This window comes from Rhinolophus ferrumequinum, chromosome 16 (genome assembly GCF_004115265.2).
Source record: "Rhinolophus ferrumequinum isolate MPI-CBG mRhiFer1 chromosome 16, mRhiFer1_v1.p, whole genome shotgun sequence".
Lineage (NCBI taxonomy): Eukaryota > Metazoa > Chordata > Mammalia > Chiroptera > Rhinolophidae > Rhinolophus > Rhinolophus ferrumequinum.
This window is the reverse complement of record NC_046299.1, coordinates 19,028,248-19,055,958: the sequence shown is the minus strand read 5'-3', so window position 1 is coordinate 19,055,958 and position 27,711 is coordinate 19,028,248. Positions and strand designations below refer to the sequence as shown.

Sequence of the window (27,711 nt, the reverse complement as noted above, 5' to 3'; positions counted from 1 at the left end):
CGAACTTAATTGTCACACTTTGTAGATTTTAGGAAGTGGGTGACAAATTCCTTCTTCTTCAGAGGCTTCTTACATCCCCCAAAAGGAGTTTGACACTCCCATCCCTGGTACCCCCATCACTGCAGTACACCAGAGCACAAGGGCTGCAGCAAAGGGAAGCAGACAGGGAGCACGGGCTGAAGGGGATGAGCCCACCCTGCAGGACGCAGGGCCAGTATCCAAACTCATACCTGTATCTGCAACCAGGTGTTTAACAAACATGGCTAGTGACTTAAAACACTAGCCATGTTTCTATCTTCCCTTAAACTTTAGTCATTTGGAGCAATCTTTCCCTACTCCTACAGGAAATCTCTGGCAGGTCCCTAAGCTTTCTGTTTATTTTAATGTAATAGCCCCGAAGTCACTTTAAATCACATGTACAGTCTTAATTCAATAAATAAACTGTCCAGTTGAAGATAGTAATCCAAAAGCTATATTTGACTGCATTAAATGTTCCCTCTTCTCCTTCCTACCACCCAGCCCTCCCACTACTCCCCAAACCTCCCACCCTGCCTCCCAAACCTCCCTCCCCTACCCTTTCAGGCAGACACCTGCATCCTACATCGTGGAATAGGATGTGATCTTGTTCTCTCTGAATAATCGAATTAACTCTCTACCTGCTGCCTTGCTCTAGGAGGGCAGGAGAGGGAAGAGGGGCAAGGAATGAGGGCCATTCTTCTGTCTGGTTGCTTTCCAGCACTCTGGGCATGGCAGACAGTGAAAGTGACTCTTTAGCGAGGTCTTCAGAGCTCCCTGCTGGGCTCCCTCTCCTATGTTCCCATGACCTGAAAGGTCGTATCTCCAGTCCAAGTAACAACTAGAGAGACCCTGTCTCCAGCCAATAGTCACCTGACAGTCCAACTCCAACCATTTTCATCATTTGATCTCCTCATCCCTTCAGACAGGCCTGAGCAAGACCTGAGAGGACCCCAGGGATACTCTCTTCTGCATGGTCCTTACTAAACACTCCCACTTCCCCAGCCCCAGTGCATCAAAGCAGCAATGCCCTCTCTGTGCCACCATCAGGCAAAGGGTCAGCTCCTGCCTCTCTTTCCAGATTTTCTTGGCAGAGGTCAGACCCCAATCCACAAACCACTTTGTCTCAGTCAAGAGACAGGAGCCCGTTTTTGTATTGCCAAATTTGGGGGTTTACAGGTGATGACCTCCTGAAGCCCATTCTTTCACCATCACGTGATAGGACAAAAAAAAGCCCTAGACTCTGACAACTCTTTCTCAAGAAATCCCCTTCATCCAGCTTCTCACATGCAATCCTACCGACTGCCTCTGGCTCCTCAATCCTTACCAGGCTCAAGTGATGGGAAAGGCACCCGCCTCCCGACCTAGGGAAGATGGGATGAGTGGGACTTTCTCTGGATCTCTTGGTACGGACACTCACCTTACAAAATTCTCACCCTCTCCTGACCTATTTGTATATCCTTTATCTGACTCCTCTGTGTGAAGGATGTCAATGTCCTGACACAGGTTACAGCAATCATTTGCCTTGCAAATCAGTACATGGGAGTCAGGGGTTGAGGAGGGAGGGGAGCTTCCATTTCACACTTAACCTTGGGAGCATGACATCTAGAGCATTCGCACCTCAGTAGAATCTGTGCAAACTCAGTAGAAACTATAACAAACTATAAATCTTAATATTATTAACAGTATTAGCATTAGGGTCTGGTGCCAAGGAAGACAAAACAAGGTACGCAAGCTGACATCCCTCCACTGCTCATTACAAATTCATTCGAAACAATGCTGATTTCTTTCCCTGTTGCCTGGGTTTCCAGAAAAGCTCTCTCTACGGTCTTACCTCATACACTCCAAGCCCCTTACAACCACGAGGGAAATCTAAGAAATTGCTCTCCTCTGTGTTATATCTTACACCAAGTTGAGAAATCCCCTCTGATCTGCTGAACTTCTGAAGTCCCAGAGGTTGAAAACACTAAGAAATATACAAAAAGGTCAAGAATCTGCAAGTGCTGCTTGTCAGTGGATAGTCTTGCTGAGTAGACAGGTCTCCACAAGTGGTGAACATTAGGGCTTAAGAAAGAATGAAAGGGATAAGTTACTTGGGCACTTTAATTGTGAGCCAAGGACACAGTTTTGACTGCCTTGGGACAGTTTCCACTTGTCATGTGATCAGCATACAGGCACCACTGAGCACTAATGCAGAACTTCAAGAGAGTAAGAAATTACAGGGTTGCCTTGCTAGGGATCATGGGAGGGTAAGACTACGTCGCGTTCAAGAGGAAGATTCCAGCAGATCTGGTCACTTAGACAAATCCCCAGTTCCTCTTTGAAGGACTTATAAGAGTAAACAACACACACGGGTAAAACTGTTAATCGGAAAGTCAAAGCATTGAGATTATCAAATAATAGAATGTTCAAAGACTTTTTTAATGCATACATATATATACATGTTTTATTTCTTAGAGGAGTTTTGGATTCATAGAAAAATTAAGTGGAAAGTATATAAGAGTTCCTATATGACCCTGGCCTCCAAACACATCCAGTCTTCTCCACTATTAACATTTGCACCAAGTGTGTTAAATTTAATGGATGAAACTATACCAACATATCATCATTGCTCAAAGTCCATAGTTCATACCAGGGTTCATTTGTAGTGGTATACATCCTACGGGTTTTGACAATTATATACAATGACATGTATCCACCATTAAAATATCTTACAGATTAATTTCACTGCCCTAAATATCCCCTATGTTACACCTATTCATCCTTTCTCAACACTGGCAACCACTGATTCTTTTATAGTCTCCATAGTTTTACCATTTCCAGAATGTCTTATAGTTGGAATGATGTACCCTTTTCAGATCGGTCTGTGTCACTTAGTAATATGCATTTAAAGTTTCTCCATGTCCTTCATGGCTTCACAGTTCATTTCTTTTCAGTGCTGAATAATATTTCACTGTCTTTATGTACCACAGTTTGTTTACCGATTCACCCACCCAAGGAAATCTTGTTTGAATCCACATTTTGGCAATTATGAATGAAGCCACAATAAACATCCATGCATAGGCTTTTTGTTTGGATATGTTTTCAATTTATTTGGGTAAATACCAAAGAATAAGATTGCTCGATCATATGGTAAGATTATGTTCAGTTTTATAAGAACCTGCCAGTGTCTTTCAAATGGCTTTACCGTATTTAATTCCCAACAGCAATGGATGAGAGGTCCAGTTACTCCATAGTCTTCCTAGCATGTGGTGCTGTCAATGTCTTGGATTTGAGCAATTCTAAAAAAGTGTGCAGTGTAATACTGGTGTTTTAATTTGCATTTCCCTTATATAATGTTGAACATCTTCTCATATGCTAATTTTCCATCTGCATATCTTCATTGATGAGGTGTTTGTTCCTACTTTTTGCTCATTTTTTAAAGTAGGTTTTTTTCCTTACTGTTGGGTTGTAAGTGTGTTTTGTGTATTTTGGGTCATAATCCTCTATCAGATATGTATTTTGCAAATATTTTCTCTCTGTCTATGGCTTGCCCTCCCATTCTTTTGAAACGGTTTTCTAAGTGATCGTCTACTTTTTAATTAAAAGCAATTTGTTCTAGTGAGAAATGCAAGATAACAGAGGTGAATGACAAATTTCTCAATGATCAAAAGGAATCTTTTTTAGCCCATTGGATGTGATAAAACTGACCTTTTATGGTGTAAAAAAAAAATAGAACAAAGCAAAACAAAAATCAAAATAATCAAGTAAAAGCTCTGACATTTGTTAAAATTATGAAAATACCACAAATGTCACTACATTTATAGCTGTATAGTCCATATTCTATATACTATATAATTTCACTATTTCAAAAGGAATATAAAAGGCAAAAGGAATCTTTAAAGATAGGGAAGTATATAAGTACAAGAGGTGGATGGTATGGAAGGATCTAGTCGAAAGAGTTGTCCATCATCCTCTCTTTCTATTCTGTAGATGTTAACGCTGCTACTGGATACCCCTGAGAGACAGAGGAATAGGAATCCCCTACTCAGCATTTTTTCTGTTTTAATATTTATACTTAACTACATTTTGTTTTGTTTTTGCATTTTAAGGTAACACAACTGTAGTGTGGATTCACTTTTCTCCCTACAAAAACAGAAACACAAAATGTATTCCTGGTGTAACTTTCATACGTTTCTAGGGCTTTACAAATCTTTAGTCTGCTTTCAACAAGCGTCAGATATTTTTATCTACAGGAAATGATAATTCTTTGGCTCATTCATGAGATAAATTTGTACTAAAGAAATACACACATACTTCCTAAAACATATCTACTTCAAAACTTACTTTTAAAATTATACCTTTACTCTTCGATCCTATATTATGTATTATATGTACTAAGAACATGCTTTTGTAATCACTGAGTCCTTCAGGATTAAAATATCAAAAGTCTGGCAGTATTGCTAATTCGGAAGGGCCAAAACCTCACAGTTCTGCAGAAATAATTGTTTTTTATATTGTTTTCTGTTGTGTAGTACAAACGCTCCTTCCCCTCTCCTATCTTCCTCAGCAGCCAGAATAGTCTCAGACTCCAGTCATCCCCTCCCCGCGCTTCCCTTCCGCCCCCCAAGGCTCCCTGCCCACCACCCAGGACTCAGGCACCCTGCTCTGCATGATTAGTTTTCCATAAAGCTGAGCCTTCATTCTCTGCTTTTGGATTCCTAGATGGGACCACTACCACACTCAACTAGCTGTCCCTACAACAGAAACTTAACACCCAAATTACACAGGTTCCCTGCTTAGCATGAAATTGGTTTGAAATACAGACGCTAATAAGTAGCCTCTCTTGATGTCCTCAAGCTTGCTTACTGATATGTAACCTGTTGACACCCCAGGACAAGAGCTTGAGTTTCTCCAACCCTGAAGAGCAATTTCCCCCATCACTGGTCTCTCCATTTGACAATTGCTAGAGAGGAGTATAAATGTTTCAGACCAGACAATTAGTTTTTTCTTTTATGTCCAGATAACCTGAAATTTGTTCATGCAGCATTTCACATATAATCACTTCAAGTCTATTCCTGTGTTTTTTGTTTTTGTTTTTGTTTTGTTTTTTTATGATAAAATTGTTCCTTGCCAGCAAAACAACACAATAGAAAACCACCGTCTTATATCCGTGGGGGTAATACTAGATCCCAGGGGATAGCAGTTTCCATGGGGAAGTGAAGCCAATGCTTTTGTTCAGATTTTCTTGATGAGGGAAAAAAGATGCAGTTCCAGGTATATCGGCCTCTCTGTAATAGTTGTGTTCCTGGAAATCTGTGCACTAATCTAATGTTTTATATAAATACACTACCAGGGCCCTGCCATAAAAAGAGTCTGAGATAAAACAATTTGAAAGTGACATTTTTAAAAAAAGTGACATTTCCCTTTCATTTGAAAGTGAAAAGTGACATTTCCTCATAGGTAAATCTCCAGGTTCATATTGATTGATAGTATTATCTGTGGAACACAGGAGATCTCGAGACAGGAAATGCATTTACTCAGCTGAAGCATCCAGTTAGATGCATACTAAGAGCGATGTTAACGAGCACTCTTCATAGCTATGAAAAAGTGAAATCAATGGAAATGTTAATAAGGAGCTTTAATATTTTTAAGATAAAATACTAAAGTAGATCCATACTAGGAGCCATTCATACAGAATATGTATTTTTTAAATAATTTTGTGTGTCTTGAATAAAAACAAAACAAAACAATAACAACAAAACTCTCGAGTCAAAGAGAACTGAGTTTTCATCCCGCCTTCCTCCTTACCAGCCATTTAATACTGAACTAGTCCCTTTACCTTTCTGAGCCTCAAGTGCCTCATCTGACAATTGGGGATTAAAAAAAAAAGTAATGATCTGAGTGGGTTGTTGTAAGAATTAAATGAGATGATCTATGTGAAGTGCTAAGAAAATGGTACAGTCACTATTTATTGAACACTCACTATTATTATTAGATTGAACTATTTTGCAGTTCAAAAATGGTCAAAAATTGACAATCTCATGTGGTTAAAATTCTTACAATAAAACATTAGGAAAGGAGACGGGATACAAAAGTAGGCTGTTGAATCTCATCCAGAAGTACAAATAGGCACACATCTAACAGTCAACTCTGAAGTAAAAGAATTATTAAATGATCTTAGTAGTATGAAGATAATATCAGATCAAGGGTCTTAAACCATAACCATCCTTCCAAAAAAATGCCAAAGGGAGATATATATCTCCAAGAGACAATGACTAGTGCATAGGTCAGTTGAAACATGAGTTTATATATCTAGTTACTAGAAGTAGAATATAAAAGAAAAATAATATGTGGCACAAGGTTTTAGCCAGGGTTCTACGGAGCTAGGTGTATGAATGGGAAAAAGAGGGGGTAGGAGAAACCAGGCCCTAGGTACACAGAAGGAAGAGCCCCACTTCAGCAGGTAACCTAGTATTTCAAGGGAACTATGGGCAGAAGTATTCCTTCCTCCTGGGAGGAGGCAAAGAGGAGTAAGGAAAAGGAAGGGCTGCCCCACACAGTGGAGGGGAACTGATGGTTTCCACCCACCCACCCCCCATGTACACCTTTTCTCATTTTTGTCTTTTTTTCTTAGCAAATAAATGTTCTATATTTGTCGAATGTTTTTCTACAGTGAGAACGTGTTTGTGTGTGCGTGTATGTAATTTTAGGAAAATAGAACTTTTTTTTTTTACTCGCGGTGACATCCAATTAAAGAATACGATTAAAGTATGCATACTGATGAGGAGATACATTAAAACATCCATAGGAAAGGCACACACTCTCACGGGTGAGAAATCAGTGTCTCCTTCTGTGTCACTCTGTCTCCATGAATATGCTTCAGTGGTTAAGAACTGCTTTAAGTTCAAGAGTGGCTAAGCTTTAGAGGAGAGTTAAAAGGGGATTAGATGGAAGACCATGGAGGGATACATTTTAAAAGACTTCTAAAATCTTCTAAATTGCTCATCCTTTTTCCATCTGCTTATCCTTTTTCCATCTGCCTTCCACTATACATTATATGTAAGTCTCCCTATAGCAGTTCATAGAAAAATTCAAATAACAAATTTAAAATAAGAAAGAAAGGAAGGAAGGATGAAAGGAAGGAAGGAAGGAAAGAAGGAAGGAAGGAAGGAAGGAAGGAAGGAAGGAAGGAAGGAAGGAAGGAAGGAAGGAAGGAAGGAAGAAGGAAGGAAGGAAGCGGAAGAAGAAGAAAGGCCTGGGATATTAGAATAGAAAAAGATATGAATTGGCCCATGAGAGAAAACAGATCCACAGAGATAGGGTTTGTGTTTACTTCCCACCCCATCCCGCACACACACACCCAGTAAAATGGCCTCATTACAAAAGAAAAGGCACTGTCTGTCTCTTTGTCATTCTTTCCCTCTCTCTAATAATGAAGACACACTGAGACACATTAGTGCCCTAATCAGCTTCTGAAAAAGCAGATCACCCAAGAAAGGCTGTATTGCAGGCTTCCTGGTTCATTTTCCCTCCATTGTTTTAGTATCCTGAGGGTACGGAAAATCAAACTTTGTCACTTTAGCTGTTGTTCTTGGCTGAATTTTAGAGCAGTCAGCAAGGTTTCTGTAACAAACACAGGACCATACACACCTGTGAGGATACACTGCACCACACGCTCGCCCACACACCCACACGCACACGCACACGCACACACACACAATGTAAACCAGAATACTCAGTGGCTGAGACCCCAGTCAGAAAGATGAAAACAAATTATGTACAGTCATTAAAATTCCCGAACTAATAATTTTAAGTATGGTGTAAAATGAATGATGGCTAAGAGAGAAGAAATGGGAAGGCCCCGTTTGCTTAAGAAAAAATAATTAATTAAAGGGTTAAGACTGATTGGTTAGAAAATCACCAGGAAAGGTCACTTCTAACAGAGTCATTATGCTTCGAGTAAACAGTCATCAGCTTACCCTGCAAAATAAGTGGCAAGGCTGTCGCGTATCTGAATACAAATTATTTACAGAACCCTCTGCTAGCCTCGCCTCATTTTGCCATTGGGAATATGCTGAAGCTAGTATATATAGCTTTATGCATATATGTGCGCATTTGTGCACCTTGTTATAAATTACTGTCTTTGTATCAAAGAAAACAGCCCACACGCAGGCATGGCACCAGTACAGGAGAGCTCTACCTAGGTTGCACAAGCTTGGGATCAGGTATATCTTGTTTCGTGTTGTTTTGTTTTTTTTCTTAATATAATCTGGGAAGACATAGTGGTTCTTAGGAGTCAGGACTCTTTTTCGTGTTCTTTTGTTTGTTTGTTTTTAATCATATTGTGAGTCAGGTATGTCTCCTAAGTGAAACTTCTATAAACAATCCAGGAAGCCTAGTGTCTTAATGCTTCCAACGCCCTCCACCAGAAATCATATCTGATCAAAAGCCTTAGTAACCAAGAGCAGATTGTGAGGAAATCTGCCTTTCAAACAGGATAATCTTAGCAGATATCAATGGAACTTTGCAATCAGAACTTCCTAGAGCTGGACTGTGGTGAAACCATCTATGAGGCGTATTAATGCAGATGAATCGTAGTCTTAGGATCCCCACAAACTATGGGTGCATGATTCTGGAAAACTCACATGTTGTAGAGTAGACTCCTGAGAAAATAAATACTGACTGATTTCATTCCTAAGTTTGAGAAGACTTGAAGTTCCTTGTCCTGCTCTTCCTCTCCTGGCAGACTCTGAGGGTTCAATACTATCTGGGAGGAGGTTTCACTTAGATCCTACCTAGAGAATCCCAGAAATATCCTTTTGGATCTTTATTCATTTGGTCAGTCAGTTATTCATTTAATTAACTTTAATGAGCCTACGTAATGTGTCAGGCATTCCAGTAGGTGAGAAACATACCAAGCAATGTTGTATAGTTACAGTAGAGGTGAGACAGAAAAGTAATGAAATATATTCAATGTGATGGAGCTAAAAGCAGCGGCAAGAACAGGCGCTCAAAACTCATTGGGGTGATCATGGAAGGGCTAGGGAAAATACCTGGGCGAAAAATTGTTTCATCATGCTGGACTCTATTCTAAAGTTCTTTCTCTGAAAGTCAGCAATCTCCCCCACGTGCACAAATACAGATGTCTGCTTGTTTCTAACTCCTGAACTGGAGACCCACCAGATTAGAGACATCATCACAGGACAGCCTCCTGCAGGTTTCATGGCTCCTGCCTTATGAATAATGGAAATTTTCAAGAATGATTCTACTTTAAGATCAGGGACAAGTCCTTATTGTGGGTCTGTGTATGTCAGCGCTCTGCCTTGGTAAATTACCTGCAGACAGCAGAGTCTATCAAAACGAACACACCACTGTTCATTCTTTCCTGCCTGCCATGCTGTTTATTAACTACTATCCATTATTTTTAAAGCATTTCTAGAATCTAAGGTAAGAGCAAAGAGAAATAAGAAATAGATAGGAGATAAATGCACCACAAATCCGGTGGCACATGCCAATGAGATAGGAAAAATGGGGGGTGGAGGGGAGATTGCAGATTCTTCCAGAACAGTAGGACTAGTCACAGGCATGCATGGTTCTAGGAGGCTCAGAAAAGCACAGGGCTTGGGAACATGGACAGTTATACCCTGGGGGTGTTCTCATAGGGAAATGATGCATCAAGCAGATCAATTGTTCATTTGATCCCTCATTTCTGGAGCAGTGGGATATTATGTGAATTTTCAACTTCCTCCATGCTCACAGCTAAAAGCATCCTATGGTATTAATATGCTCTACAAGTATATTATTATTTTTGAGAATTGTATGATATTTTTTGAAATACCTGGAGATAACTCTAAGGTTTTTAAAAACAGAAATCACTGTCTCGAGTAAAAATAACTTCACATTTGGCTGCTGATAGGTCCCCGGAAACCATTCAGTTGGCATCTAATCACCCTTCCCTGAAGCACCTCACAGCACTCCTGTCACCCCATGTTATTACTGAAACCTTGAGCTGGGATGTAGCTGTGTCACTGGGTGGCAAAGCAAAGGCATATGTTTTTGCCTTAGAGTGATAGCACGCTCTCCCCCTAGTCCGTACACACGCAGGCATGTCTGTCTACAGCAAGACTTCTGTTTGTTTCTTGGACAAAATCGCACTTTAGAGGGACTCGAGAACTAAAGAAGACCGGAATGTCAACGATTCCAATCAATCAATCAATCAATAAACAAATAAACCAACATAATTCCAACAAGGTTTTGCTCTAAGGGCATCCTCAACAAACATGCAAAATGAACCTGTCCACTCTGTCCTCCGTAGATTCAGAAGTACCTTCAAGGTGAGAACACCCCCCACCCGATGGCAATAGTAATTCTTAGCTGGTTTGGACAACAGCGTTGCAAAACCAATACTTAAATAGGAATTAGCCTCCAATTCAAACCTCCTGCCAGGTAACTGAGAGATTCCGGATAGTTGTGATTCAGAAAGCAGTCTGAGACCCAGGCCTCAGAAATTTACAATAGATCAGTGATCTTTGTCAATGTTAATTTTCTCCATCCTGATTTACATGTTTTCTTTCACATTACAAAAGGATCTAAGCTTATGATTTACATGGACAGCACGACTGCGTTGCAGGACTAGATGCAAAAGAGATTACACTCTTAATGTGGATGATAAATTGGCATCCTTGCTAACGCAGAATATTTTAGCCATGACAAATGGCAAGACGGGAGAACATGTTCACTGTAAGTGGGATGCCCAGAAGTAAGTAATTGGCAACATTAGCAAGCAGCTCAGTCAAGCCAACCCCGGGAAAACAATGGATCACGAGTTCATTGATTCTGTGTCTCTCAGACATTAAAATCACTTGGGTAGCTTTTAAACTACCTACTCCCAGGCTTAGTCCCAGAGATTCCGATTCAATTAGTTTTGGATGGGGCCACACATATAATATTTTTAAAAGCTCCCCAGGAGATTCTAACGTGCCCAGGATCAAGAGCCACCGGGAATGAACTATACTTAGCATATTGCCAGGCATATGATCAATAGAACAGAAACTAAAATAAAATCAGTGATGTATTAATTCACTGATTCATTAAGGAAATGCTTATCGAGTACTCACTATGCGACAGGCATTGTTCCCTGCTCCAGTGCTTCAAGGCAAAAAAAGTTGCCAATGAAACAATTTCCAGGAGTCCAATACCTAGTGAACAACAATGATACTTGGATAATTGCATCCAGGGTGTCCCCTGCAGTGGTGGAGCAAAGCACAAAGGTTGCATTGTCCCTGCTTGGACTCCCAACTAAAGAAAACTAACATCTACAGAGCACTTGGCAAGTCACATAGCTTATGGACCATCATCAGATCTGGTTACCAGATATTCATAGCAACCTTAACCTAAGGAAAGAACTTTTAGAATACCATTTTACAAATGAGGAAACTAAAGCACACAGAGACTTCTCAGTCAATGATAGCTATGTAGCTCTTCTCTGCATTCCTTTACATTCAGAGGACCTCAGTTTCAGTTACATGTCTATCTCTTATAACTTAAAATGTACCATACAAGTTCTTAAAATTTTTTATTTACTCTTTACAGTAATCTGATTGATGGAATTACTATTATCCCCAATATATGAGATGGAAATCAAGGTCTAGGAGAAAGGCAACTTAGTCAAGGTAATTCTCTCCTTTCTATTATTTTGACTTGAGATACGGGTTCTCTAATTTAGTGGCCATGAAAACCAGGTTTCCAACCTATAAAACCATAGTGAGTTTGTTACCTACCTCTGTCTAGCATTAATCAGTGATTTATGAGTTATCATGGATACATTTAAAGAAAAAAAAAATCTAGAAGGAATAGGGGTACTAATGTATTTTCGTTAGCATTCCAAAATGTATAAGCACATCTGCTTCAAGCAAGGCAACTAAGTGGGGCAACTTTCTTAGAAATATGGAATATTAAAACTAAGTTGAAATGTCAGGGCCCATCTAGTACACACTTTTCTTCTTATAAATGAGGAGCCCCAGAGTCTATGAAAAAAAAATTGTCTAAGTTCACACAATTAGTGGCGGTGCTAAGATTAGAACACAGGGCGTACTCACACCAACTCCCAAATATGCACAGGACATACTATTTATTTTTTATAGGACTCACCAAAGTAGTGGTCACTCCTATAGATTTAATCTTTTTATTATATTTGCAGAAGTCTGAGGAAAATTCAAGTTGGTGAAGCTGATTCAATTTTCATTTAGAATTTCTAACATTTCTAGAAAATACTTTGAAAATTAAAAATTAAAGAAATGGCAGCCTGTAAGTCCTATTCTTTCTTTTTTTTAAATTTTTTTATTGGGGAACAGTGTGTTTCTCTAGGACCCATCAGCTCCAAGTTGTTGTCTTTCAATCTAGTTGTGGAGGATGCAGTTCAGCTCCAAGTCCAGTCGCTGTTTTCCATCTTAGTTGCAGGGGGCACAGCCCACCATCCCATGTGGGAATTAAACAAGCAAACTTGTTAAGAGCTCGCACTCTAACCAATTGAGTCACCAGGACACCCCAAGCTCTGTTCTTTTGAATACACACCCTTATCACCATCTGATTAGGGAATGTTTGAATGTTAACCATTCTTTATCACCTCCTAGAAATTTGCAAAAGTGATCTTTGCAGAACAGTGCAGGAAACTAACTCTTCTTCAATACTGATCCACTGATGAAAATCTCAATTCCCCTCTTTTCTCTCTTTCAACTTGACCTCAAGCCATCAGTTGTGATATAGGGACTTCAGGGAACATTTTTCTTCGTATTTCCACTTGGGTCCTGAATGGTATCTTGTGACTACTACTTGCATGATTTTCTTAGGCAAAACAACAGGATGGCTACTAATTCACTTCCCCAGATCCTGTGCCCAGCAAAGAGCACGAAATAGATGAAATGTGATGAAGAGACACTCAAGTCCAAGACAGGAGCTTAGATTTGCTTAGCCAACCTAAGAGCAGGCTTGGTCTTACTCCCCTTGCATCTTTCAGTGAGTCAGTACCAACACCTTCAGGCATCAACCCAAGAAGAATGTATGGGAAAGGCTGTGAATAGAGGTAAGTTACATTTAATGAGACCCTACTACTGTGTTTCCCCAAAAATAAGACCAGGTCTTATATTAATTTTTGCTCCAAAAGATGCATTAGGGCTTATGTTCAGGGGATGTCATCCTGAAAAATCATGCTAGGGCTTATTTTCTGGCTAGGTCTTATTTTGGGGGAAACACGGTATGTATCTGGAGCTTCAGACACATTTTCCCTCACAATAAACTTATATGAGATGTACTTGTGGAGGATTAGATTTGCATTGGACACTGGGAAGTTGGAAACAAAGCTATTATTCAAGGTTTTACTGAACTCTAATTTCCTGCTTAGATCAGATGTATTCTTGATGATAAGTTTCACATAAGCTGCAGAGGAAAATGGTATCTTCATTCCCTTAAAAGGCAGCATGAAGTGCAAAGACTATACTTGAATACAATGCAAGAGTCATCTCGAATAGCATTGTGGAAAATCAAAGAAGTAGGCTTCTCAGATATGGCAGGGCACTGTTCTCCACAGACAAAATTACTAGCAGTTCTTTGGGACCACCCTGTTTTTGATCAATTTCTGCCCTTGGTTAAACACAATGGAAACTCAGTCGCATCTTAAATTAGTATACGTATGTCCCCTTGAATCTGAAATGCTAAGGTGTCTCATTGGCCCATTTTACCAGATGAGGAAAATGGGGACCAGAGAGGGGAATATAAACTAAGCCTTGAATAGATTAAGTAACCATCTCAACAATATTTTCTCCATAAAGATAAAGAATCCATCAGAAAAGGAAGAGCAGCGTTATTTCAAGTGGGTATAGGGACTAGCAGGTAGTAGAAAGTGTCAAATCAAAGAAGAAAACAAGCCGAGGAAGTGGAAGGAAGACGAATCAAAATGCACAATCTCGATGTGTCCTCTGCCCTTCTACAAGGCCTATTTCAGGGGCTTAACACATCACACACCCACCAGCTTGGTGTTTGCCATTATCAAGTAGCCTGGTTGGTACCTGAGCCTTGACCTTTGCCCACAATTACAATGGGTCTTTGGAATAAGAGAAATGGCCTTAATTTTCAGTCTGAATACATCCTGCAGAATTACATCCGGAGCAGATGAGGAACACGAATGAATCCATAACCAAGAGCAGAAGTGGCACATTGATGTAACTCCATGCTGGCTGGTGAAGCTAAGCTAATCAGGGCTTCCTTGGAAGCAGTCAATCTCAGCTGTTCCCTGGTGCTTGGAGAACAGATACCGTGTTTCCCCAGAAAAAAGAGACCAGGTATTCTATTGATTTTTGTTCCAAAAGGTGCGTTAGGGCTTATGTTCAGAGGGTGCCATCCTGAAAAATCATGCTAGGGCTTATTTTCCAGTTAGGTCTTATTTTCGGTGAAACACGGTAATAGTTGCCCACCTCCCTCATCCTACACACGTCCTGGTGATTAGAGGAATAATTGCATCATGTGCTTAGACTGCCCAGTGAGAAAGTAAGCAGGGTCCTTTAGAGCATGTCTTAAGAGTTTTTCAGACACTCTAAAACTGACTCAAGTAAAAAAAGTGGTGGTATAGGCAGAGTCCACAGATTCATATGTCATCTCAGCATCAGAGCATCAGCCTCTGACTTCTGCAGAGCTGCCAAGAAGGGGAAATCAGAGGCCAGGCTTCCAGCATGAGTGAGTGCATCAAGTAGAAGTATATGGTGTCAGCAAAACTTTGATTGCCAAGGCTACTACAGGCTGGAACCCACTGGAGCCTGGTAAAAGGATAGTCTCCATGTTATAACATTTCTTTGTAAAATTTTTGAGACAGATCATTGGGATTGCTTTCTGCAACACAAAAAGAGGAAATGACCCATGCAATGTAGAAGGAAGAGGACAGTTTAAATTCTGACACTCCTTTGAGGTTAGAAGTGATAGATTCTCAACAGGGAAAATGACCATAACAAAAAGAGAAAGGGTGATCCAGAAAGTTGGGGGATTATGGCAATATAAGTGACATAAGTACTAATCAAGTTCTAAGGATTTTCAGACAAAAACATCCCCTTGCCCCATCAACGAACAGAATTTATTTATCAACCTATAGACATGGCTAATCCAAGTTCCTAATTATTTCCAACTGTACATTTTGGGCATACTGCACTGAGTATAAATATCCAATTAATTCGGTTCAGAATTGGGAATGGGGAAGACAGAGTTTTGTGAAGTCATTTATTTCAGACTCAAAGAGTTAAAGCTAAGTTCATATGGGTCTGAGTCAATATTCTTCTTTGAAAGGAGTGATGAAGCGGGACGTTTGATGCGGGACATTTAAAGATAAATTCTTTTCAAAGAGCCCTGTTACGTCTTAGTCCCCAGAAATGCTGGCAGAAATAAATATACATTTTTTAAAAGAAAAAAAAAATAGTTCTGTGCTTTTCATGAATTGATTGCATCCCCTGCTTCTGCAAGCTAAGAAGTCATAATCCTCTGCAATCACAGATTGTTTGAAGCCAATAAACCAAAGGTGATGACCGTGCTAATACATCCCAGCAGGAGAAAGAAATAAAGCCGTGATGAGGAATAACTCTTCAGCACACCATTTCCCTTTGGAAAGAGGAGAACAAAGCTGCAAGTGCACCAACTTGATTTATGGATGAACAGTATTCTGGGAACTTCACCTGAAATAAGAAAAAGCGTTTTCTAAAATTCTCTAGCAATGCTGCTTTCATACCTCTTGCTCTATGATACAAAGAGCAAAGCCCCACCCCTCGATGCCAGCTTTGGTGACATGCATAGTTCCCCCAGCCACTCATCACAGTTGAGCCTGAGCTATAACTGTATCCCATATACCCCCTACCTAAAGTTAGTTCTCTGACAGCACGATGTGCAATGATCAGGATTAATGCAAATGGGCCCAACATTACGTTTGTTTTTAAATAATCCTCTAATGCTAACAGAAGGAAAAGAAATTAAGAGACACTAATAGGAATAAACTCGTCTCCACTTGACCACCATACCAGCTTTCAATACTCATGGAAGCCTCATTATAGACATGCTGCATAACAGCGTCCATTTACATGTTAAAAGCAAATTAATATTTGTTACCTCCTTTGTGTGCAATGACAAGAAACAAGAGCAAGACCTGACATTTGAGTAAACTACCTCCTGTTAACCTTTGACTACTTGTGATATTTAACATGGGACAAGCTTCACATCAATTAATTAAATCCACAGCTGACACAGGTAATGTTTTAACAATTTTCTTTCCCTCATATATTGGTCTTGATGCTCCTTTTTATAGAGCACCTACTATGGGCCAAGAACTGTACTTGGTGCTGAGGATCCAAGGTGAGTAAGGTAACAGGCAACTTTCGAAGTAGTTCCCGTAAGGGGAATAAACATACAGAAATGGTTACAATTTAAAGTCATACATTTGAAAAGGAAAATATGTACAATATAGTAAGAGTTAGCTCCTAAGAAGAAATTTGTTCTGTGTAGAAGGGGTTAGTCAGAAAAGAGATCACTCAAGAGATGGTCTGTGTGGGGTTCAAATCCTGGGTTCTGCAGCAGACTGCCTGGATTCAGATCTCTTCTCTACTGCTTAGCATTCTTGTGACTCTGTGCACAAGTGTCCCGTCTATAAAATGGCTAGAGTGATGGTACCAAACTCACAGGGTTATTGTGAGGATCCATTTAGTTGATACGTATAAAGAACTTAGAGGTTCACCTAGCACGTAGTAAATCATTAGAGAAGATGGCTGTCATTGTTGTTTATCAGACACATCGAATAAAAGGAAGATGGCACATCAAGCAAAGACTAGAGAAGGACATGATCCAAGGTTACTGTTTGGGTTTTTTGGGGATTATTTACTCTGTGTGAAATAGGCAATGCATATTTAACCTGAGTGTCACCATAGTCCTATGAGATAAATAACTATTGCAGCCCCCTTTTCTGATGAGGAAAGGAAGCAGAAAGATTAAGAAACCACCACACCATCTTGGAGTAAGTGGACAGAGTCTAGATTATTGACCAGGCAGTCCAACGCCCAAGCCCGAGTGCTGACCTCTTTACAGAATGGCCTTCCGAGAGCACGGGTCTGGCAGAACCGACAAGTGGCTCAGCATTGCAGGGAACAAATAATGATCTTTCTTGACTGAGAATTCTCGTAAGAGGAGTGATTGAAGTCAAGGAATAGGAATAGCCAACAGACAAGGGATAGGAGAAGCCAAAGGTCAGGTCAATTGAAAGTCCAGAAAAATTAATCTCCAAAAAATAAACTTTTAAATATAAACAGAGCAAATGTTGGCATGAGCAGCTCCAGAGCAAATTGTGGGGAGAAAAAAACAAATAAATACAACTTTTGAAAATGTGACCAGAAAGGAAATCAGCATCACTTCAGTGTATTATCTGGGCTGGCCTCTCTCTAACAAAAGGAACATAGCGACTACCAGATGTGGTTGATGTACAGGTCTTAGGTCTTGGAGTTAGCAGCTGCCTGGAGAAAACCCACCATAACCAGAATTGAGAAGGCTGCTTAGCATTCCCTAAGGATACAGAGGTGAGCTGTCACTCAAGAGTATCTCTGGAACATGGGGGGCCTGACAAGTGGATCCAGCTGTTCCACACACATACAGAAAAATAGCTGCTCCTTCTCCTACAGAGCTGAGTGGATTTCTTAGCAGCAGTTTTAATAAAAGGCTTTTCTGATTAACTCTACCTGCTCTAACCAGTTCCTTTCACAGAGTCCCCTGGGGGCTAGATACGTTCTAAGTTCAATATTATAAAGTCACACTTCTCTGGATATTATTTCTTAAGTGTTCTGTAGGCTTTTAAACATGTTTGAATTGGGGTTCCTGCTGCTTCACTCTTTGTCACCCCCAACCCCTGGGTTCACTTTCTTCCCTATTGAGCATGGATCCCTCATCCATGACTCCATCCCCCTCAGTTCTTTCACCCTCTCCTACTTCCTCAACACCTCTCCGGAATACATAACTAGCTGCCTTCTTGAGCATTACTCAAGCTCCCTGGAGCAAAGCACAACATGCTAACCACAGTCCCTACCCTCTGCTGGGATCTAAGCATTGCCAGCACTGCACCTGCCTGTCCCTGAGCACTGAGTCCCTCTCCAGGTCTCCTCAGCAGTTATTCCAAGTTGCCAAGCCTCTCCTCAAGTGCATCTGCCATCCAGCATAAGCCTAAGTGGCAGGAGCTCCCCCAGCTCTGGGTCTCACAGGAAAGCTGCTCTAAGCGCACCTCACTCTGGTCTCCCTGCTTGGTGAGAGAGACACCCCCTCTGCCCACCCCTCACCTGGCCCTCATCAACCAGCGCTGGCTAATCCCACATATAAACTCCAAATCTGTACCATCTTGGCCACTCAATTTTCTACCAGTTTTATTTCCTCCTAAGTTTTCCTACATTTTTACTTTTTCCCACTTATTCCCCCCCTATAAAACATGATCAGGGTTGTCCTCACAGAAAGAAGAGAAGAGAAGAGAAGAGAAGAGAAGAGAAGAGAAGAGAAGAGAAGAGAAGAGAAGAGAAGAGAAAAGGAGAAAGTTCCTTTAGTCTATGACCTCCTTTGTGCAAAGTCATGTTTCTTCATTTCCCTTCACAGCTGCTTTCATCAAAGACTTGTCTCCATGCCCTTTTCACGTTCACTAGTCATAGGTGATCAGTAGATGTCAGTAGAGGAGACGTATACAGTAAACAATCTCACCATCCACTGACTATCCAAGACAAAAAAACAGGAAAGCCATTGTAGATATGTCTCTTCCTCTCACCATCTCATTCATCCAACTGACCCTGTTCTTTACAAGATCTATTCAAATCACACACCCGCCCCTCCCATATCCCTTACTCCATTCCTTCCTGCCCTACAATGTGTCAGCTCCCTTTCGTCTCGTCTCTTATTTGACTGCTGTTCTCATGGTCACCAGTTTTGATCTCCAAGTGAATCCTCAACATGTCACCAAAATCATTTTTTCCCTAAAATTCACATTTCATCAAGAATTTCCTTTGCTATAAACCTTTCCATGATGCATTGCTTCCTCTGGGATAAATGCCAGAATACTTAGTACAGAAAACTATGAACTGGTCCATTTCTACTCTTCCCAAGTCATCTCCAAATACTCACCCACACATAGACTGTGTTGTAATATATGCAGTTTCCCCAACACACCATGCTATCAGCACCTAAAGGTGCCTAGAATATAGTACGAACTCCATAAATAAACAATTAGCCTCTTTTATCAATGGGATTCCTATTTATTCTTCAAGATTCAAATCAGGTGTCCTTTCATTTAGAAAGCTTTCCCTTCCTCAACCCAGAGGCTGTTATGGTACCTCCATTCTGACACTTGGTACACTAATATAACCTCTCATTTATCTGTCTCCCCAACAAGTCTGTGAATTCCTTCAGGGCAAAAATCAAATCTTATTCATATTTGGATTCATACTATTTAGCATGATTCCAGGTATGTGCTTATCTATACATTCAATTAATTTAACAAATCTCACTTGAACATCTACGTGCCAGGCACTTCCTGGGCATTTGAGATACAGTGGAAAGCAAGCCAGACAAGATCTCTGCCCTCAGGGATCTTATATATTCTAGTGGTGGAATCAGTCAATAGACAAGTAATAAATAAAATTACTATGGATCATGACATGCGCAGTGAATGAAATAAACAAAGAGCTATGGTAGGGGGAAAAACGAAGGCCCTCTTTTTAAAAAGGTAGATAGAAATGACTTTTTAAAAATAAGGTGGTATTCAGGCTGAGCCCTGACAAACGAGGAGGCACTAGTGACATTGACTAAATAATGAGACTGTATGTTGCTAGAGATAAGAATTAAATTGTGTCCTGGGTATCTTTTGACCGTAATGCCCAGTATAGTGCTCTATACCCAAAGAGCATTTCATGCCGACTATTTGATTACTTATTAGTAATAAGCTCAAGTTTGGACATCAAAGGACAGACCAAAGCACCAAAGGGGTAGCAAAGCCCACTGAGGGGTGATGAGAATATGGAAACATCTGACTTCTATTGAGACATTGGATGGCGGTGACCTACATCTCAAGAGACGCCACAGATGAATGATCCCACCATGTGGTGTTCGAAGGCAATATAGCAAAAAGGGGATTAACATTCTAAATACTTCCTGAATCTACAGCCAGGCTTGATACAGGAATTCCAGTTACTGGGCCTTCGTTAGTTAAAACTGTCTGCATTGGTTTCCTGGGGCTCATATTGATAAAGTTAAGGTAACATCAGGGCAGTGATTGCTTTTGGGTGTATCTCATCTTTTACTTGGTACAAGCAAAAGTGAAGAACGCAGCAGAGAACCAATCACTGAAGCAAACGAGGAGTGTGGAGGTGCAATCTGAGGCCAGATTCTCACAGAGATCAGGAAGGCCAACAGTGCCTCTGGGCAGAATGCAGCCCAATCCTTGTGGAAACAGCCTTCAGGTGGGTGTGCAGGAAGATTTTTGTCAAAAGTGAGGGGGCTGACACGCATGCACAGAGTTCTAGGAACATAACCAGGTTCCCTGACTTAAACCTGGGCTTTTCACACTCAGCACTGGCTGAGTTCTTAATCTTTGAGCATAAGGTGATGGTATTTCCGAAGATCATCTAGCATGTTATTGAAAACAATCTCATGGAAGGCGAAAGGTTAAAAATTTAGGACGGAAACAAGTATAAGGCACACACCTGATTTTCAGAGACTCTAAACCATTTCTTAATATTTTGTTTCTAAGCAAAAAGCATTTAATGGTATGTAGTGTGTGTCAAGTTCTATTTGAGGTGCCAAGCAAATGAAAACAACTGAGACATGGTCACAGTTTTGGAGTTTCCAGGCTAGTATGGAAACAGATGAATATCACCAATAACTGGTACCTAATATGTACAATACATTTGCCGTACTTCTATAGTCACCCATTGAGTGTCTGCTCTTCACTAGATTTTGAGTTTTTGTAGAAAAAGAAGAATGTCCTACTTGTATTTTTATTCCCAGTAGCTACCAAGCATAACGCCTGCCATAGAATAGGGGGCTAATAGATTGAACCAAATAAATATACATCGGATAACCATTATATAACACACTACAGAACTACTGAGGAAGGAACACTTACTGTACTTTGCTTGGGGGGGAGGAAGGGAGGTGGAGACAGGGGGTCAACAGTGCCACAAACCAATACACATGAAAAGATCTCCACCTCACTAATAGTCAGAGAAATATCCCTTAAAACACACTGAGACCAAGATGCCATTTTCACTCAAAGGACTACTAAAATTTTAAGTACCGAAAATACCCAGTGCTGGTGAAATCTTTGAGAGATGTACAATCTGCCATTGCTTATGCTATGTGAATCATTCCAACCTTCTTGGAAAGTAATCTCAGGTATCTATCAACATTATAAATGCATATATTTCTGATACAGCAATATCACGTTGAGGACTCTAGAATAATTCACAGAGAGAAAATTAATAAAATGTAAGGACCTGCTTACAAATATGTTTATTGAAGCACTGTATGCAATAGCATATTATAGAAACTAGCTACAGATCCATCAAAAAGGTAAAAGAGAGGCAGTGTAGCATAGGCGGTAAGAGAACAGACTCAGAAGCCAGCTCTGCCACTTACCAGCTGCATTTCTCTCATTTCTCTTATCTGTAAACCTGGGCTCCTAGAAGTGCCAGGGTTATTATGAGGATAAAAAGCCCTGAGAAGCTTCCTGGCACACATGAAGCATCATATAAGTTAATTAAGCATGCAGTTGTTTATTTCAGTCTACAATATCCATACTATTTGATGCTTATAAACATGACACATTTAAAAAAAAAAAAGTATTCATCTGGACAGACATCCATGAGTCAGTAAGTGGAATAAATAGGTTGTTGGAGTCCTATGAATAGTTATTCCTACTTTCTAAAACAAAAAAAAGTGGTCCTGACATATGTACATGTCCATTAACATTTTCAAGTTGGGTCATAACTATATGAACAGAATCACACAAAATTCAGCATTGTATAACTCAGGGAACCTGGATCTGTGTGGGAAGTAAGAGGCCATTAACATATTTTTCTGTCTCTTCGTTTGGCTCGTTATCATGGGCATACATTCTTTTTTATTATATTTTTAAAAATAACAGTAAGATTTAAATGAAATAAATGTGTAAGTCTGGGATCCACAAGCAGCTCTGTGCGACACAAATGTGGGGATGGAAATGGGAGCTATAAAACTCCAAGAAGCCAGGATCCCACAGACAAAATGTGCAGCCGCTCCTGATCCCGACGGGCATCGTGGCTCCCTCCCGGGGCCACTGGGAGGCACTAAACATTTGTAGGCACAGGGATAGATAACATCCTTAGACGCCAGGAGTCCTCTTGCAGGGAAATGATCAATTCTAGCTTTATTCTCTTTATTTTTTTAGGGTGGGTACACCTGTTCTATTTCCTTGTTTTCTTACTTGACTGGGTTTTGTAGCCAAACCTCCTTCAGGGCAGGGAAACAATCTGGCCCAGGCTGCCCTTTGTTTTCCCCTGGATGAGAAGAAGGAAGGAAAAGAGACTTGCAGCTAATGGAAATCAGCCACGCGACTGGCAGAGTCACCCTCTTAGGTCAGCTTCTATCAGCCTAAACCCCAGGTGCTCTGCCAACCCACACAGACACTGCCTCAGGCACTTGCTGGCCATTATCTCCACAAAGACTCCACTGAGACACTTCTCTTGATAACCGATGCTGTGTGTAACACCTAAGAAGATACAACGTGGCTCCGGTGATAAGGAAACAGGGCTGGCTCCCAGTGCAGAATCAAATAACCCATTTTCTTGACTTTCACCATATGCTCCTTTGTCCCCAAAAAGCAGGTATTGATGTTTGATAAGTGCATAATTTTGGAGATCTATTCAGAAGATTGTGTTTCACGTGGATCTAAAACTAGGATGGCACTGAATTTGAAAAGAAGTCAGGTATGTCAGGCAAACTGTATGACAGAGAGGCACTGCAGGTGTGTGTCCCGTTAAGAGAGTATGCTTTCAGTCCTTCCAGAGCTGCCTAGAGCTTTCTGACCAGCTAAGCCTGTCAGCGGAGTGCTGATTACCCTGGTACAAAAGGGAAAGAAGATGAATGTATTTCTTCTCAGAAATGCTGTAATTAGATTCTGACATTTTATTTATCTCAACTGTTAAGCTTATCTTGCTTCAAATACGATAAAACCATCAGCTCTACCAAATCTCCAAGCTTAATCCACTGTCAGGTAGAGAAGGTTCTGCCGTATAGTTAATTGTTCTGTGTCAGATCATCTCCCTTTCCTCTCAGTGTGACTCCCTGAGTGAACAACAACACAAAACCAACACAAATCAACAACTTGCTCCAGGCTTAAGGGGTAATCAATGACAAGACCGACTGGCAGTGAAAGGTCATTAATTCGGTACCAGGGTATGTCACTGGGTCACAGGGCTTGTTGATCCAGAGAGCTTTGAAGCCCCAGGGCATCGCTACAAGGTCAGCTGCCTCCTGACCTCGCTCCTGTTCTAACAACCCAAAGGCATTTGCCACTTGCCCCCTGTTAGCTATGCAGCTGGGCAGAGTTGTAAAAAATAAGAGCTCAGTTGAAAAGCGCATGTCGAACAAGAAGCCATGCCTTGTTGCCTCGTATTTTTCTGGAGTAAGGCAATTGCTGCTCAGAATGTAACAGTGCTTTGACGGGGAGAGAGGGAGGTAAATACATACATATATATATATGAAATTAAAATTGTGTTTGCTTATTTGCTTAGGTGTAGATAGAAAGATCTGCCATAAGGCAGATGGGATTCTAGAAGAGAGATAAGCCGTGAAATGATTAAAGCTTATTAACTAACATGCCTGTATGTGTGTGGGCTATTATTTACTAATTGTGTGACACTGAACACACTGTAAAATTAAATTGAGAGGATGCAATGACGCATGTCTAGTACTTAGCATCATGCCTGACACATAGGGAGCAGTCAATAAAAGTTTTCATTATTGTTGTCATTATTACCATTATCACAAGCCTCGTGGCCATCATCATTAAACCAACGAGGTGCGGGGTTTAAGGACTCAAAGTCTAGTTGAGCAAATATACACCCGAGGAAAGTAAAGAAGCAACACTTATCTCCTACCTTTATTATAGCCCTTATGATTGCATGACAGTTTGTCTATTTACATCAGATTTATCTTCTGCTGGGATCTGGCAGTGCTAGGTGGCTGCTTAAGTGCCTCATCCAATATAATTACATAAGACAGGTTATGTGCAAGTTCGTTTCTCTCCAGCTTTAACTGTCCACAGATCTTCGTCCCCTCTAAAAACTAAACACCTGGACGACAAAGCTTATGTGCTGTTGATCTATGTACTTATCTACCTTCCCTTCTCTGGACAAGAACAATACAGGGCCCAGAGGAGTTAATCAACTCATCTATGTTGAATAAATAAATGACAAATAGAATTATATGTTGATGACTATGCAGTCGAGATAAAACTGTAGTACTCACTGGTCTGTTCAAGAACAACTACTTATCGAGCACCATCTATGTACTAAGTCCCACACTCAGGACGGTGGGTACCATGAGAATCTCTAAAAACTGCTCTATGCCCCTGCCAACCCCCTGGTTTGGGGCATAGGCAGGTTTTCGGGGAAGGAAGTACGAGCTGGTGTAGAAAAAAACGAGTCAACACTTAGCAGTCTACTTTCCTCCAGGCAAGGCGGAACTAGGTGACTGTGAACCAGGGGGAGCTCTCATCCCGATCCCCATCCTTGACCCATCCAGGCCTGTCCCAGACTCCTCTGCATGAACACCACAGAGGTTCCCTGCAGACCAAAGACAGGCATCGGGAGCGGGTCAGAAATGCAAGCTCTCCCAAAGCACACGCGGACAGTTCTAAATATTCTTCCTTCTCTTTCCCGTTTTTCCTTTTCTAATTGTATTTGCATTAAGGCATGTGCTCTATTGAAGTATTAAAATGAGTAGTTGTGATAGTATAGAACACCGACAATAGTCACTTGCCCCATAAGACATGTATAACATAACATATATGGCCAATGACTATTGTGGATGTATTAGAAAAGTAAATATGTGTGGGTATATGATATGTGTATACATATGTACATATAGGTATACACATGTTTATGTATATGTGTATATACATATATATACATCCATATCAGAGGTGTCAAAAAATGTATACCCATGACTTGTATTCATCTTTTGTTATTGGTATACATTATTACAATTTTAATACAGTTTTTTCCTTTCTTAAAATGTATATACATTTTTTTGGCTCTCTCTCTCTCTCTCTCTGTCTGTCTCTCTCTCCAGATATATATATCTTGTGTGTGTGTGTGTCTGTGTGTGTGTGCGTGTGTGTGTGTGTGTGTATCTGTGTGTGTGTGTGTATAATATATATATCTCCTCCAGTGAAACTGATACTAAGATGAGAAGTCATTCTTGCCACACTTTCCAAGCTTAAGCTCCTGGAGGCAGCTCCCTCAGAAGGGAGGCCTGATACCACTGGAATGTGATGTCATTTTGACTTCAATAACCCCCTCCCTTAAGATCAGCAAAGTACATTCCTCCTCTACTGGGGCAGGGGTGACAATGCCCCATCAGAAAGAAGTGGCCTGTGGAACATAAGCTTCAGCGGTCGGGACAAGCCGCTCCTCACGGCCCCCAGCACGCCTTTCCCATGCTCAGGATTAAAGTGAGAGCCGCTAAAAGCCTGTCCCACTGAGACAGGATTGCATATCTTCTAATTTTCTAATAGGCCGCTATACTTTATATGGCAGGCGCAGTGCAGAATAAAAGGTGGCTTTTACTTTCGTATATGTGCATACATTAGAGAAATCTATCAACGAAGCATAAGCTTCCTCAGACTCACTGACATTCTGATGAACAGGGACCGAATTTAAACAACACAGCAGGTGTCAGGCCCTTAATGCATTAAAGAACTGTACTTTTTGAGGTCCCTACCAAATTTCCTACACTTTAATTCAGTTACAAAATTTTCTTGTGATATAACTCTGCAGACTTGACCTCCTAGTTGGGGGAGGAGTTCACTAACTTAAATGCCTGAGAACAAATAAGAGGATCGATCCTTTCTCTAGGTCTGCTAGGCTTTTCCTAAAGCACAGAACAATTTATTTGGGACTTCCTGTACATAGTGTCAAGCCTAATGGAAAACAGACATCAGGTAAAAAAGAAATTAAATGAACAATCGCCTCGTAGGGTATGGTAGATTCCTGCCGTGGTATATATCCCTTCCATGATCCTTCTCTTGTATGGCGATGGCATTCCTCTATAAGGACAGGCCCTGCAACCAAATTACTACTGTGTAAATCAACCATCCCTTCCCACTCAACACTGACTGTATCAGGGGCAGAAACTTAAACAAATGGGGTGACTAGAGTCTTTCTCTCTAGACCTCAGTGCTGAGAACTGGTAGTCAGCCTCTCCTAGTCATGTAAACTGACAGGTGATGGAATCCTCATTGATCTCATGCGGTGGACACCCACGAGGTGTTGTCTGTTCAAAGATTACTCCTCCCTTTTCTGTCATTAGTATAGCCACACCCATTTAGTCATGCATGCTTGTGAGTGTGTGTGTGTGTGTGTGTGTGCTGTGTTGGGGGATGGCTAATCAGAAGTGATATTCCACACAGTTAGCCATTGTTATGACAAGGGCACTGATGACTCAGAATAGACTCTGGGCTTGACACCACGCCAGTAATTACTGAATATTATCTCTGGGGTTGTCGTCATCCTTTTCCAAGATTATCACGTGATCCAAGCCTGACCAATCAGAGATAGTGCTCTCCTGGGCTTCAGAAATTGGTTCAGGTATGGGCACATGACACAGGCTGGTGGAGAAGAGCCGATAAGGAGTGAGATAAATGAAACAGATTTTTTAAAACGAAAAGAACAGATGAAAAAGTCTCCAAGAAAAAAAAGGACATACTAGTTTCTTGGGTTTCTAAGGACTTTCTTTTGTACTGGTATCCAAAGATATAATCTGCCCCTAAAAAAATGTGTACCATTCATTTGAAAAAGTACTTACTACACTGTATATGTGTGAGGCGACATAGGATGAACCGCAGAGATAAAGGCATGCATATAACTGTGTTTGCACACCTGTGTGCTGCTAGCGAGCTGCAGGACAGAGTGTTGCATGGGAGGAGCATGCCTGGGTTCTGCAGACCTAGAGGTTGTGTTGATCCCCTCTGCAAAGATATCCCCATTCTCTCCCTTCTGCTCCACTAAGCTCACAGATCCGTGAGAACTGTGAGAACCAAAACGCATAAAGACAAACTAATGAACAGTTTAGCAAAAAGATCTTTGACCAAAAGAAGGCGTCTATAAAGAAGCAAGGATCTGGCCTGCCTGGAGACAAACCCCGACCTTGGCTATGGGAAACAGAGAGCAAACAGAGGAAGAAGGCTATGCTAACCAGAAATCTCCTCACCAGGAAAGACGGGGTCGGGGAGAGCAGTTGTGGGCATCATGTTTAAAGACCAATAATCATTAGCTCAATTGATCTACATACCTCCAAAGTGAGCTCTCAGTGATGCTCCCAAGGTTATAGTCATAGAGCTTTGTCAAAATGAGAATCACCTGAAGGCAAAAGAAGAAATCATGGTTAGTCTCAAACAATTACAATCTCATA

The 27,711-nt window shown here is 40.8% G+C and overlaps 1 protein-coding gene across 3 annotated transcripts in view; it reads right to left on the bottom strand.

Moving 5' to 3' along the window:
- Positions 1 to 27,711, bottom strand: part of SORCS1 (sortilin related VPS10 domain containing receptor 1) — a 467,290-nt gene that overhangs the window by 272,239 nt on the left and 167,340 nt on the right. For all 3 annotated transcript variants that reach the window (XM_033130825.1, XM_033130827.1, XM_033130826.1), the window contains exon 2: positions 27,592 to 27,659. In XM_033130825.1, the coding sequence (XP_032986716.1) occupies positions 27,592 to 27,659 (68 nt within the window). The remainder of the gene's footprint in view (positions 1 to 27,591; positions 27,660 to 27,711) is intronic.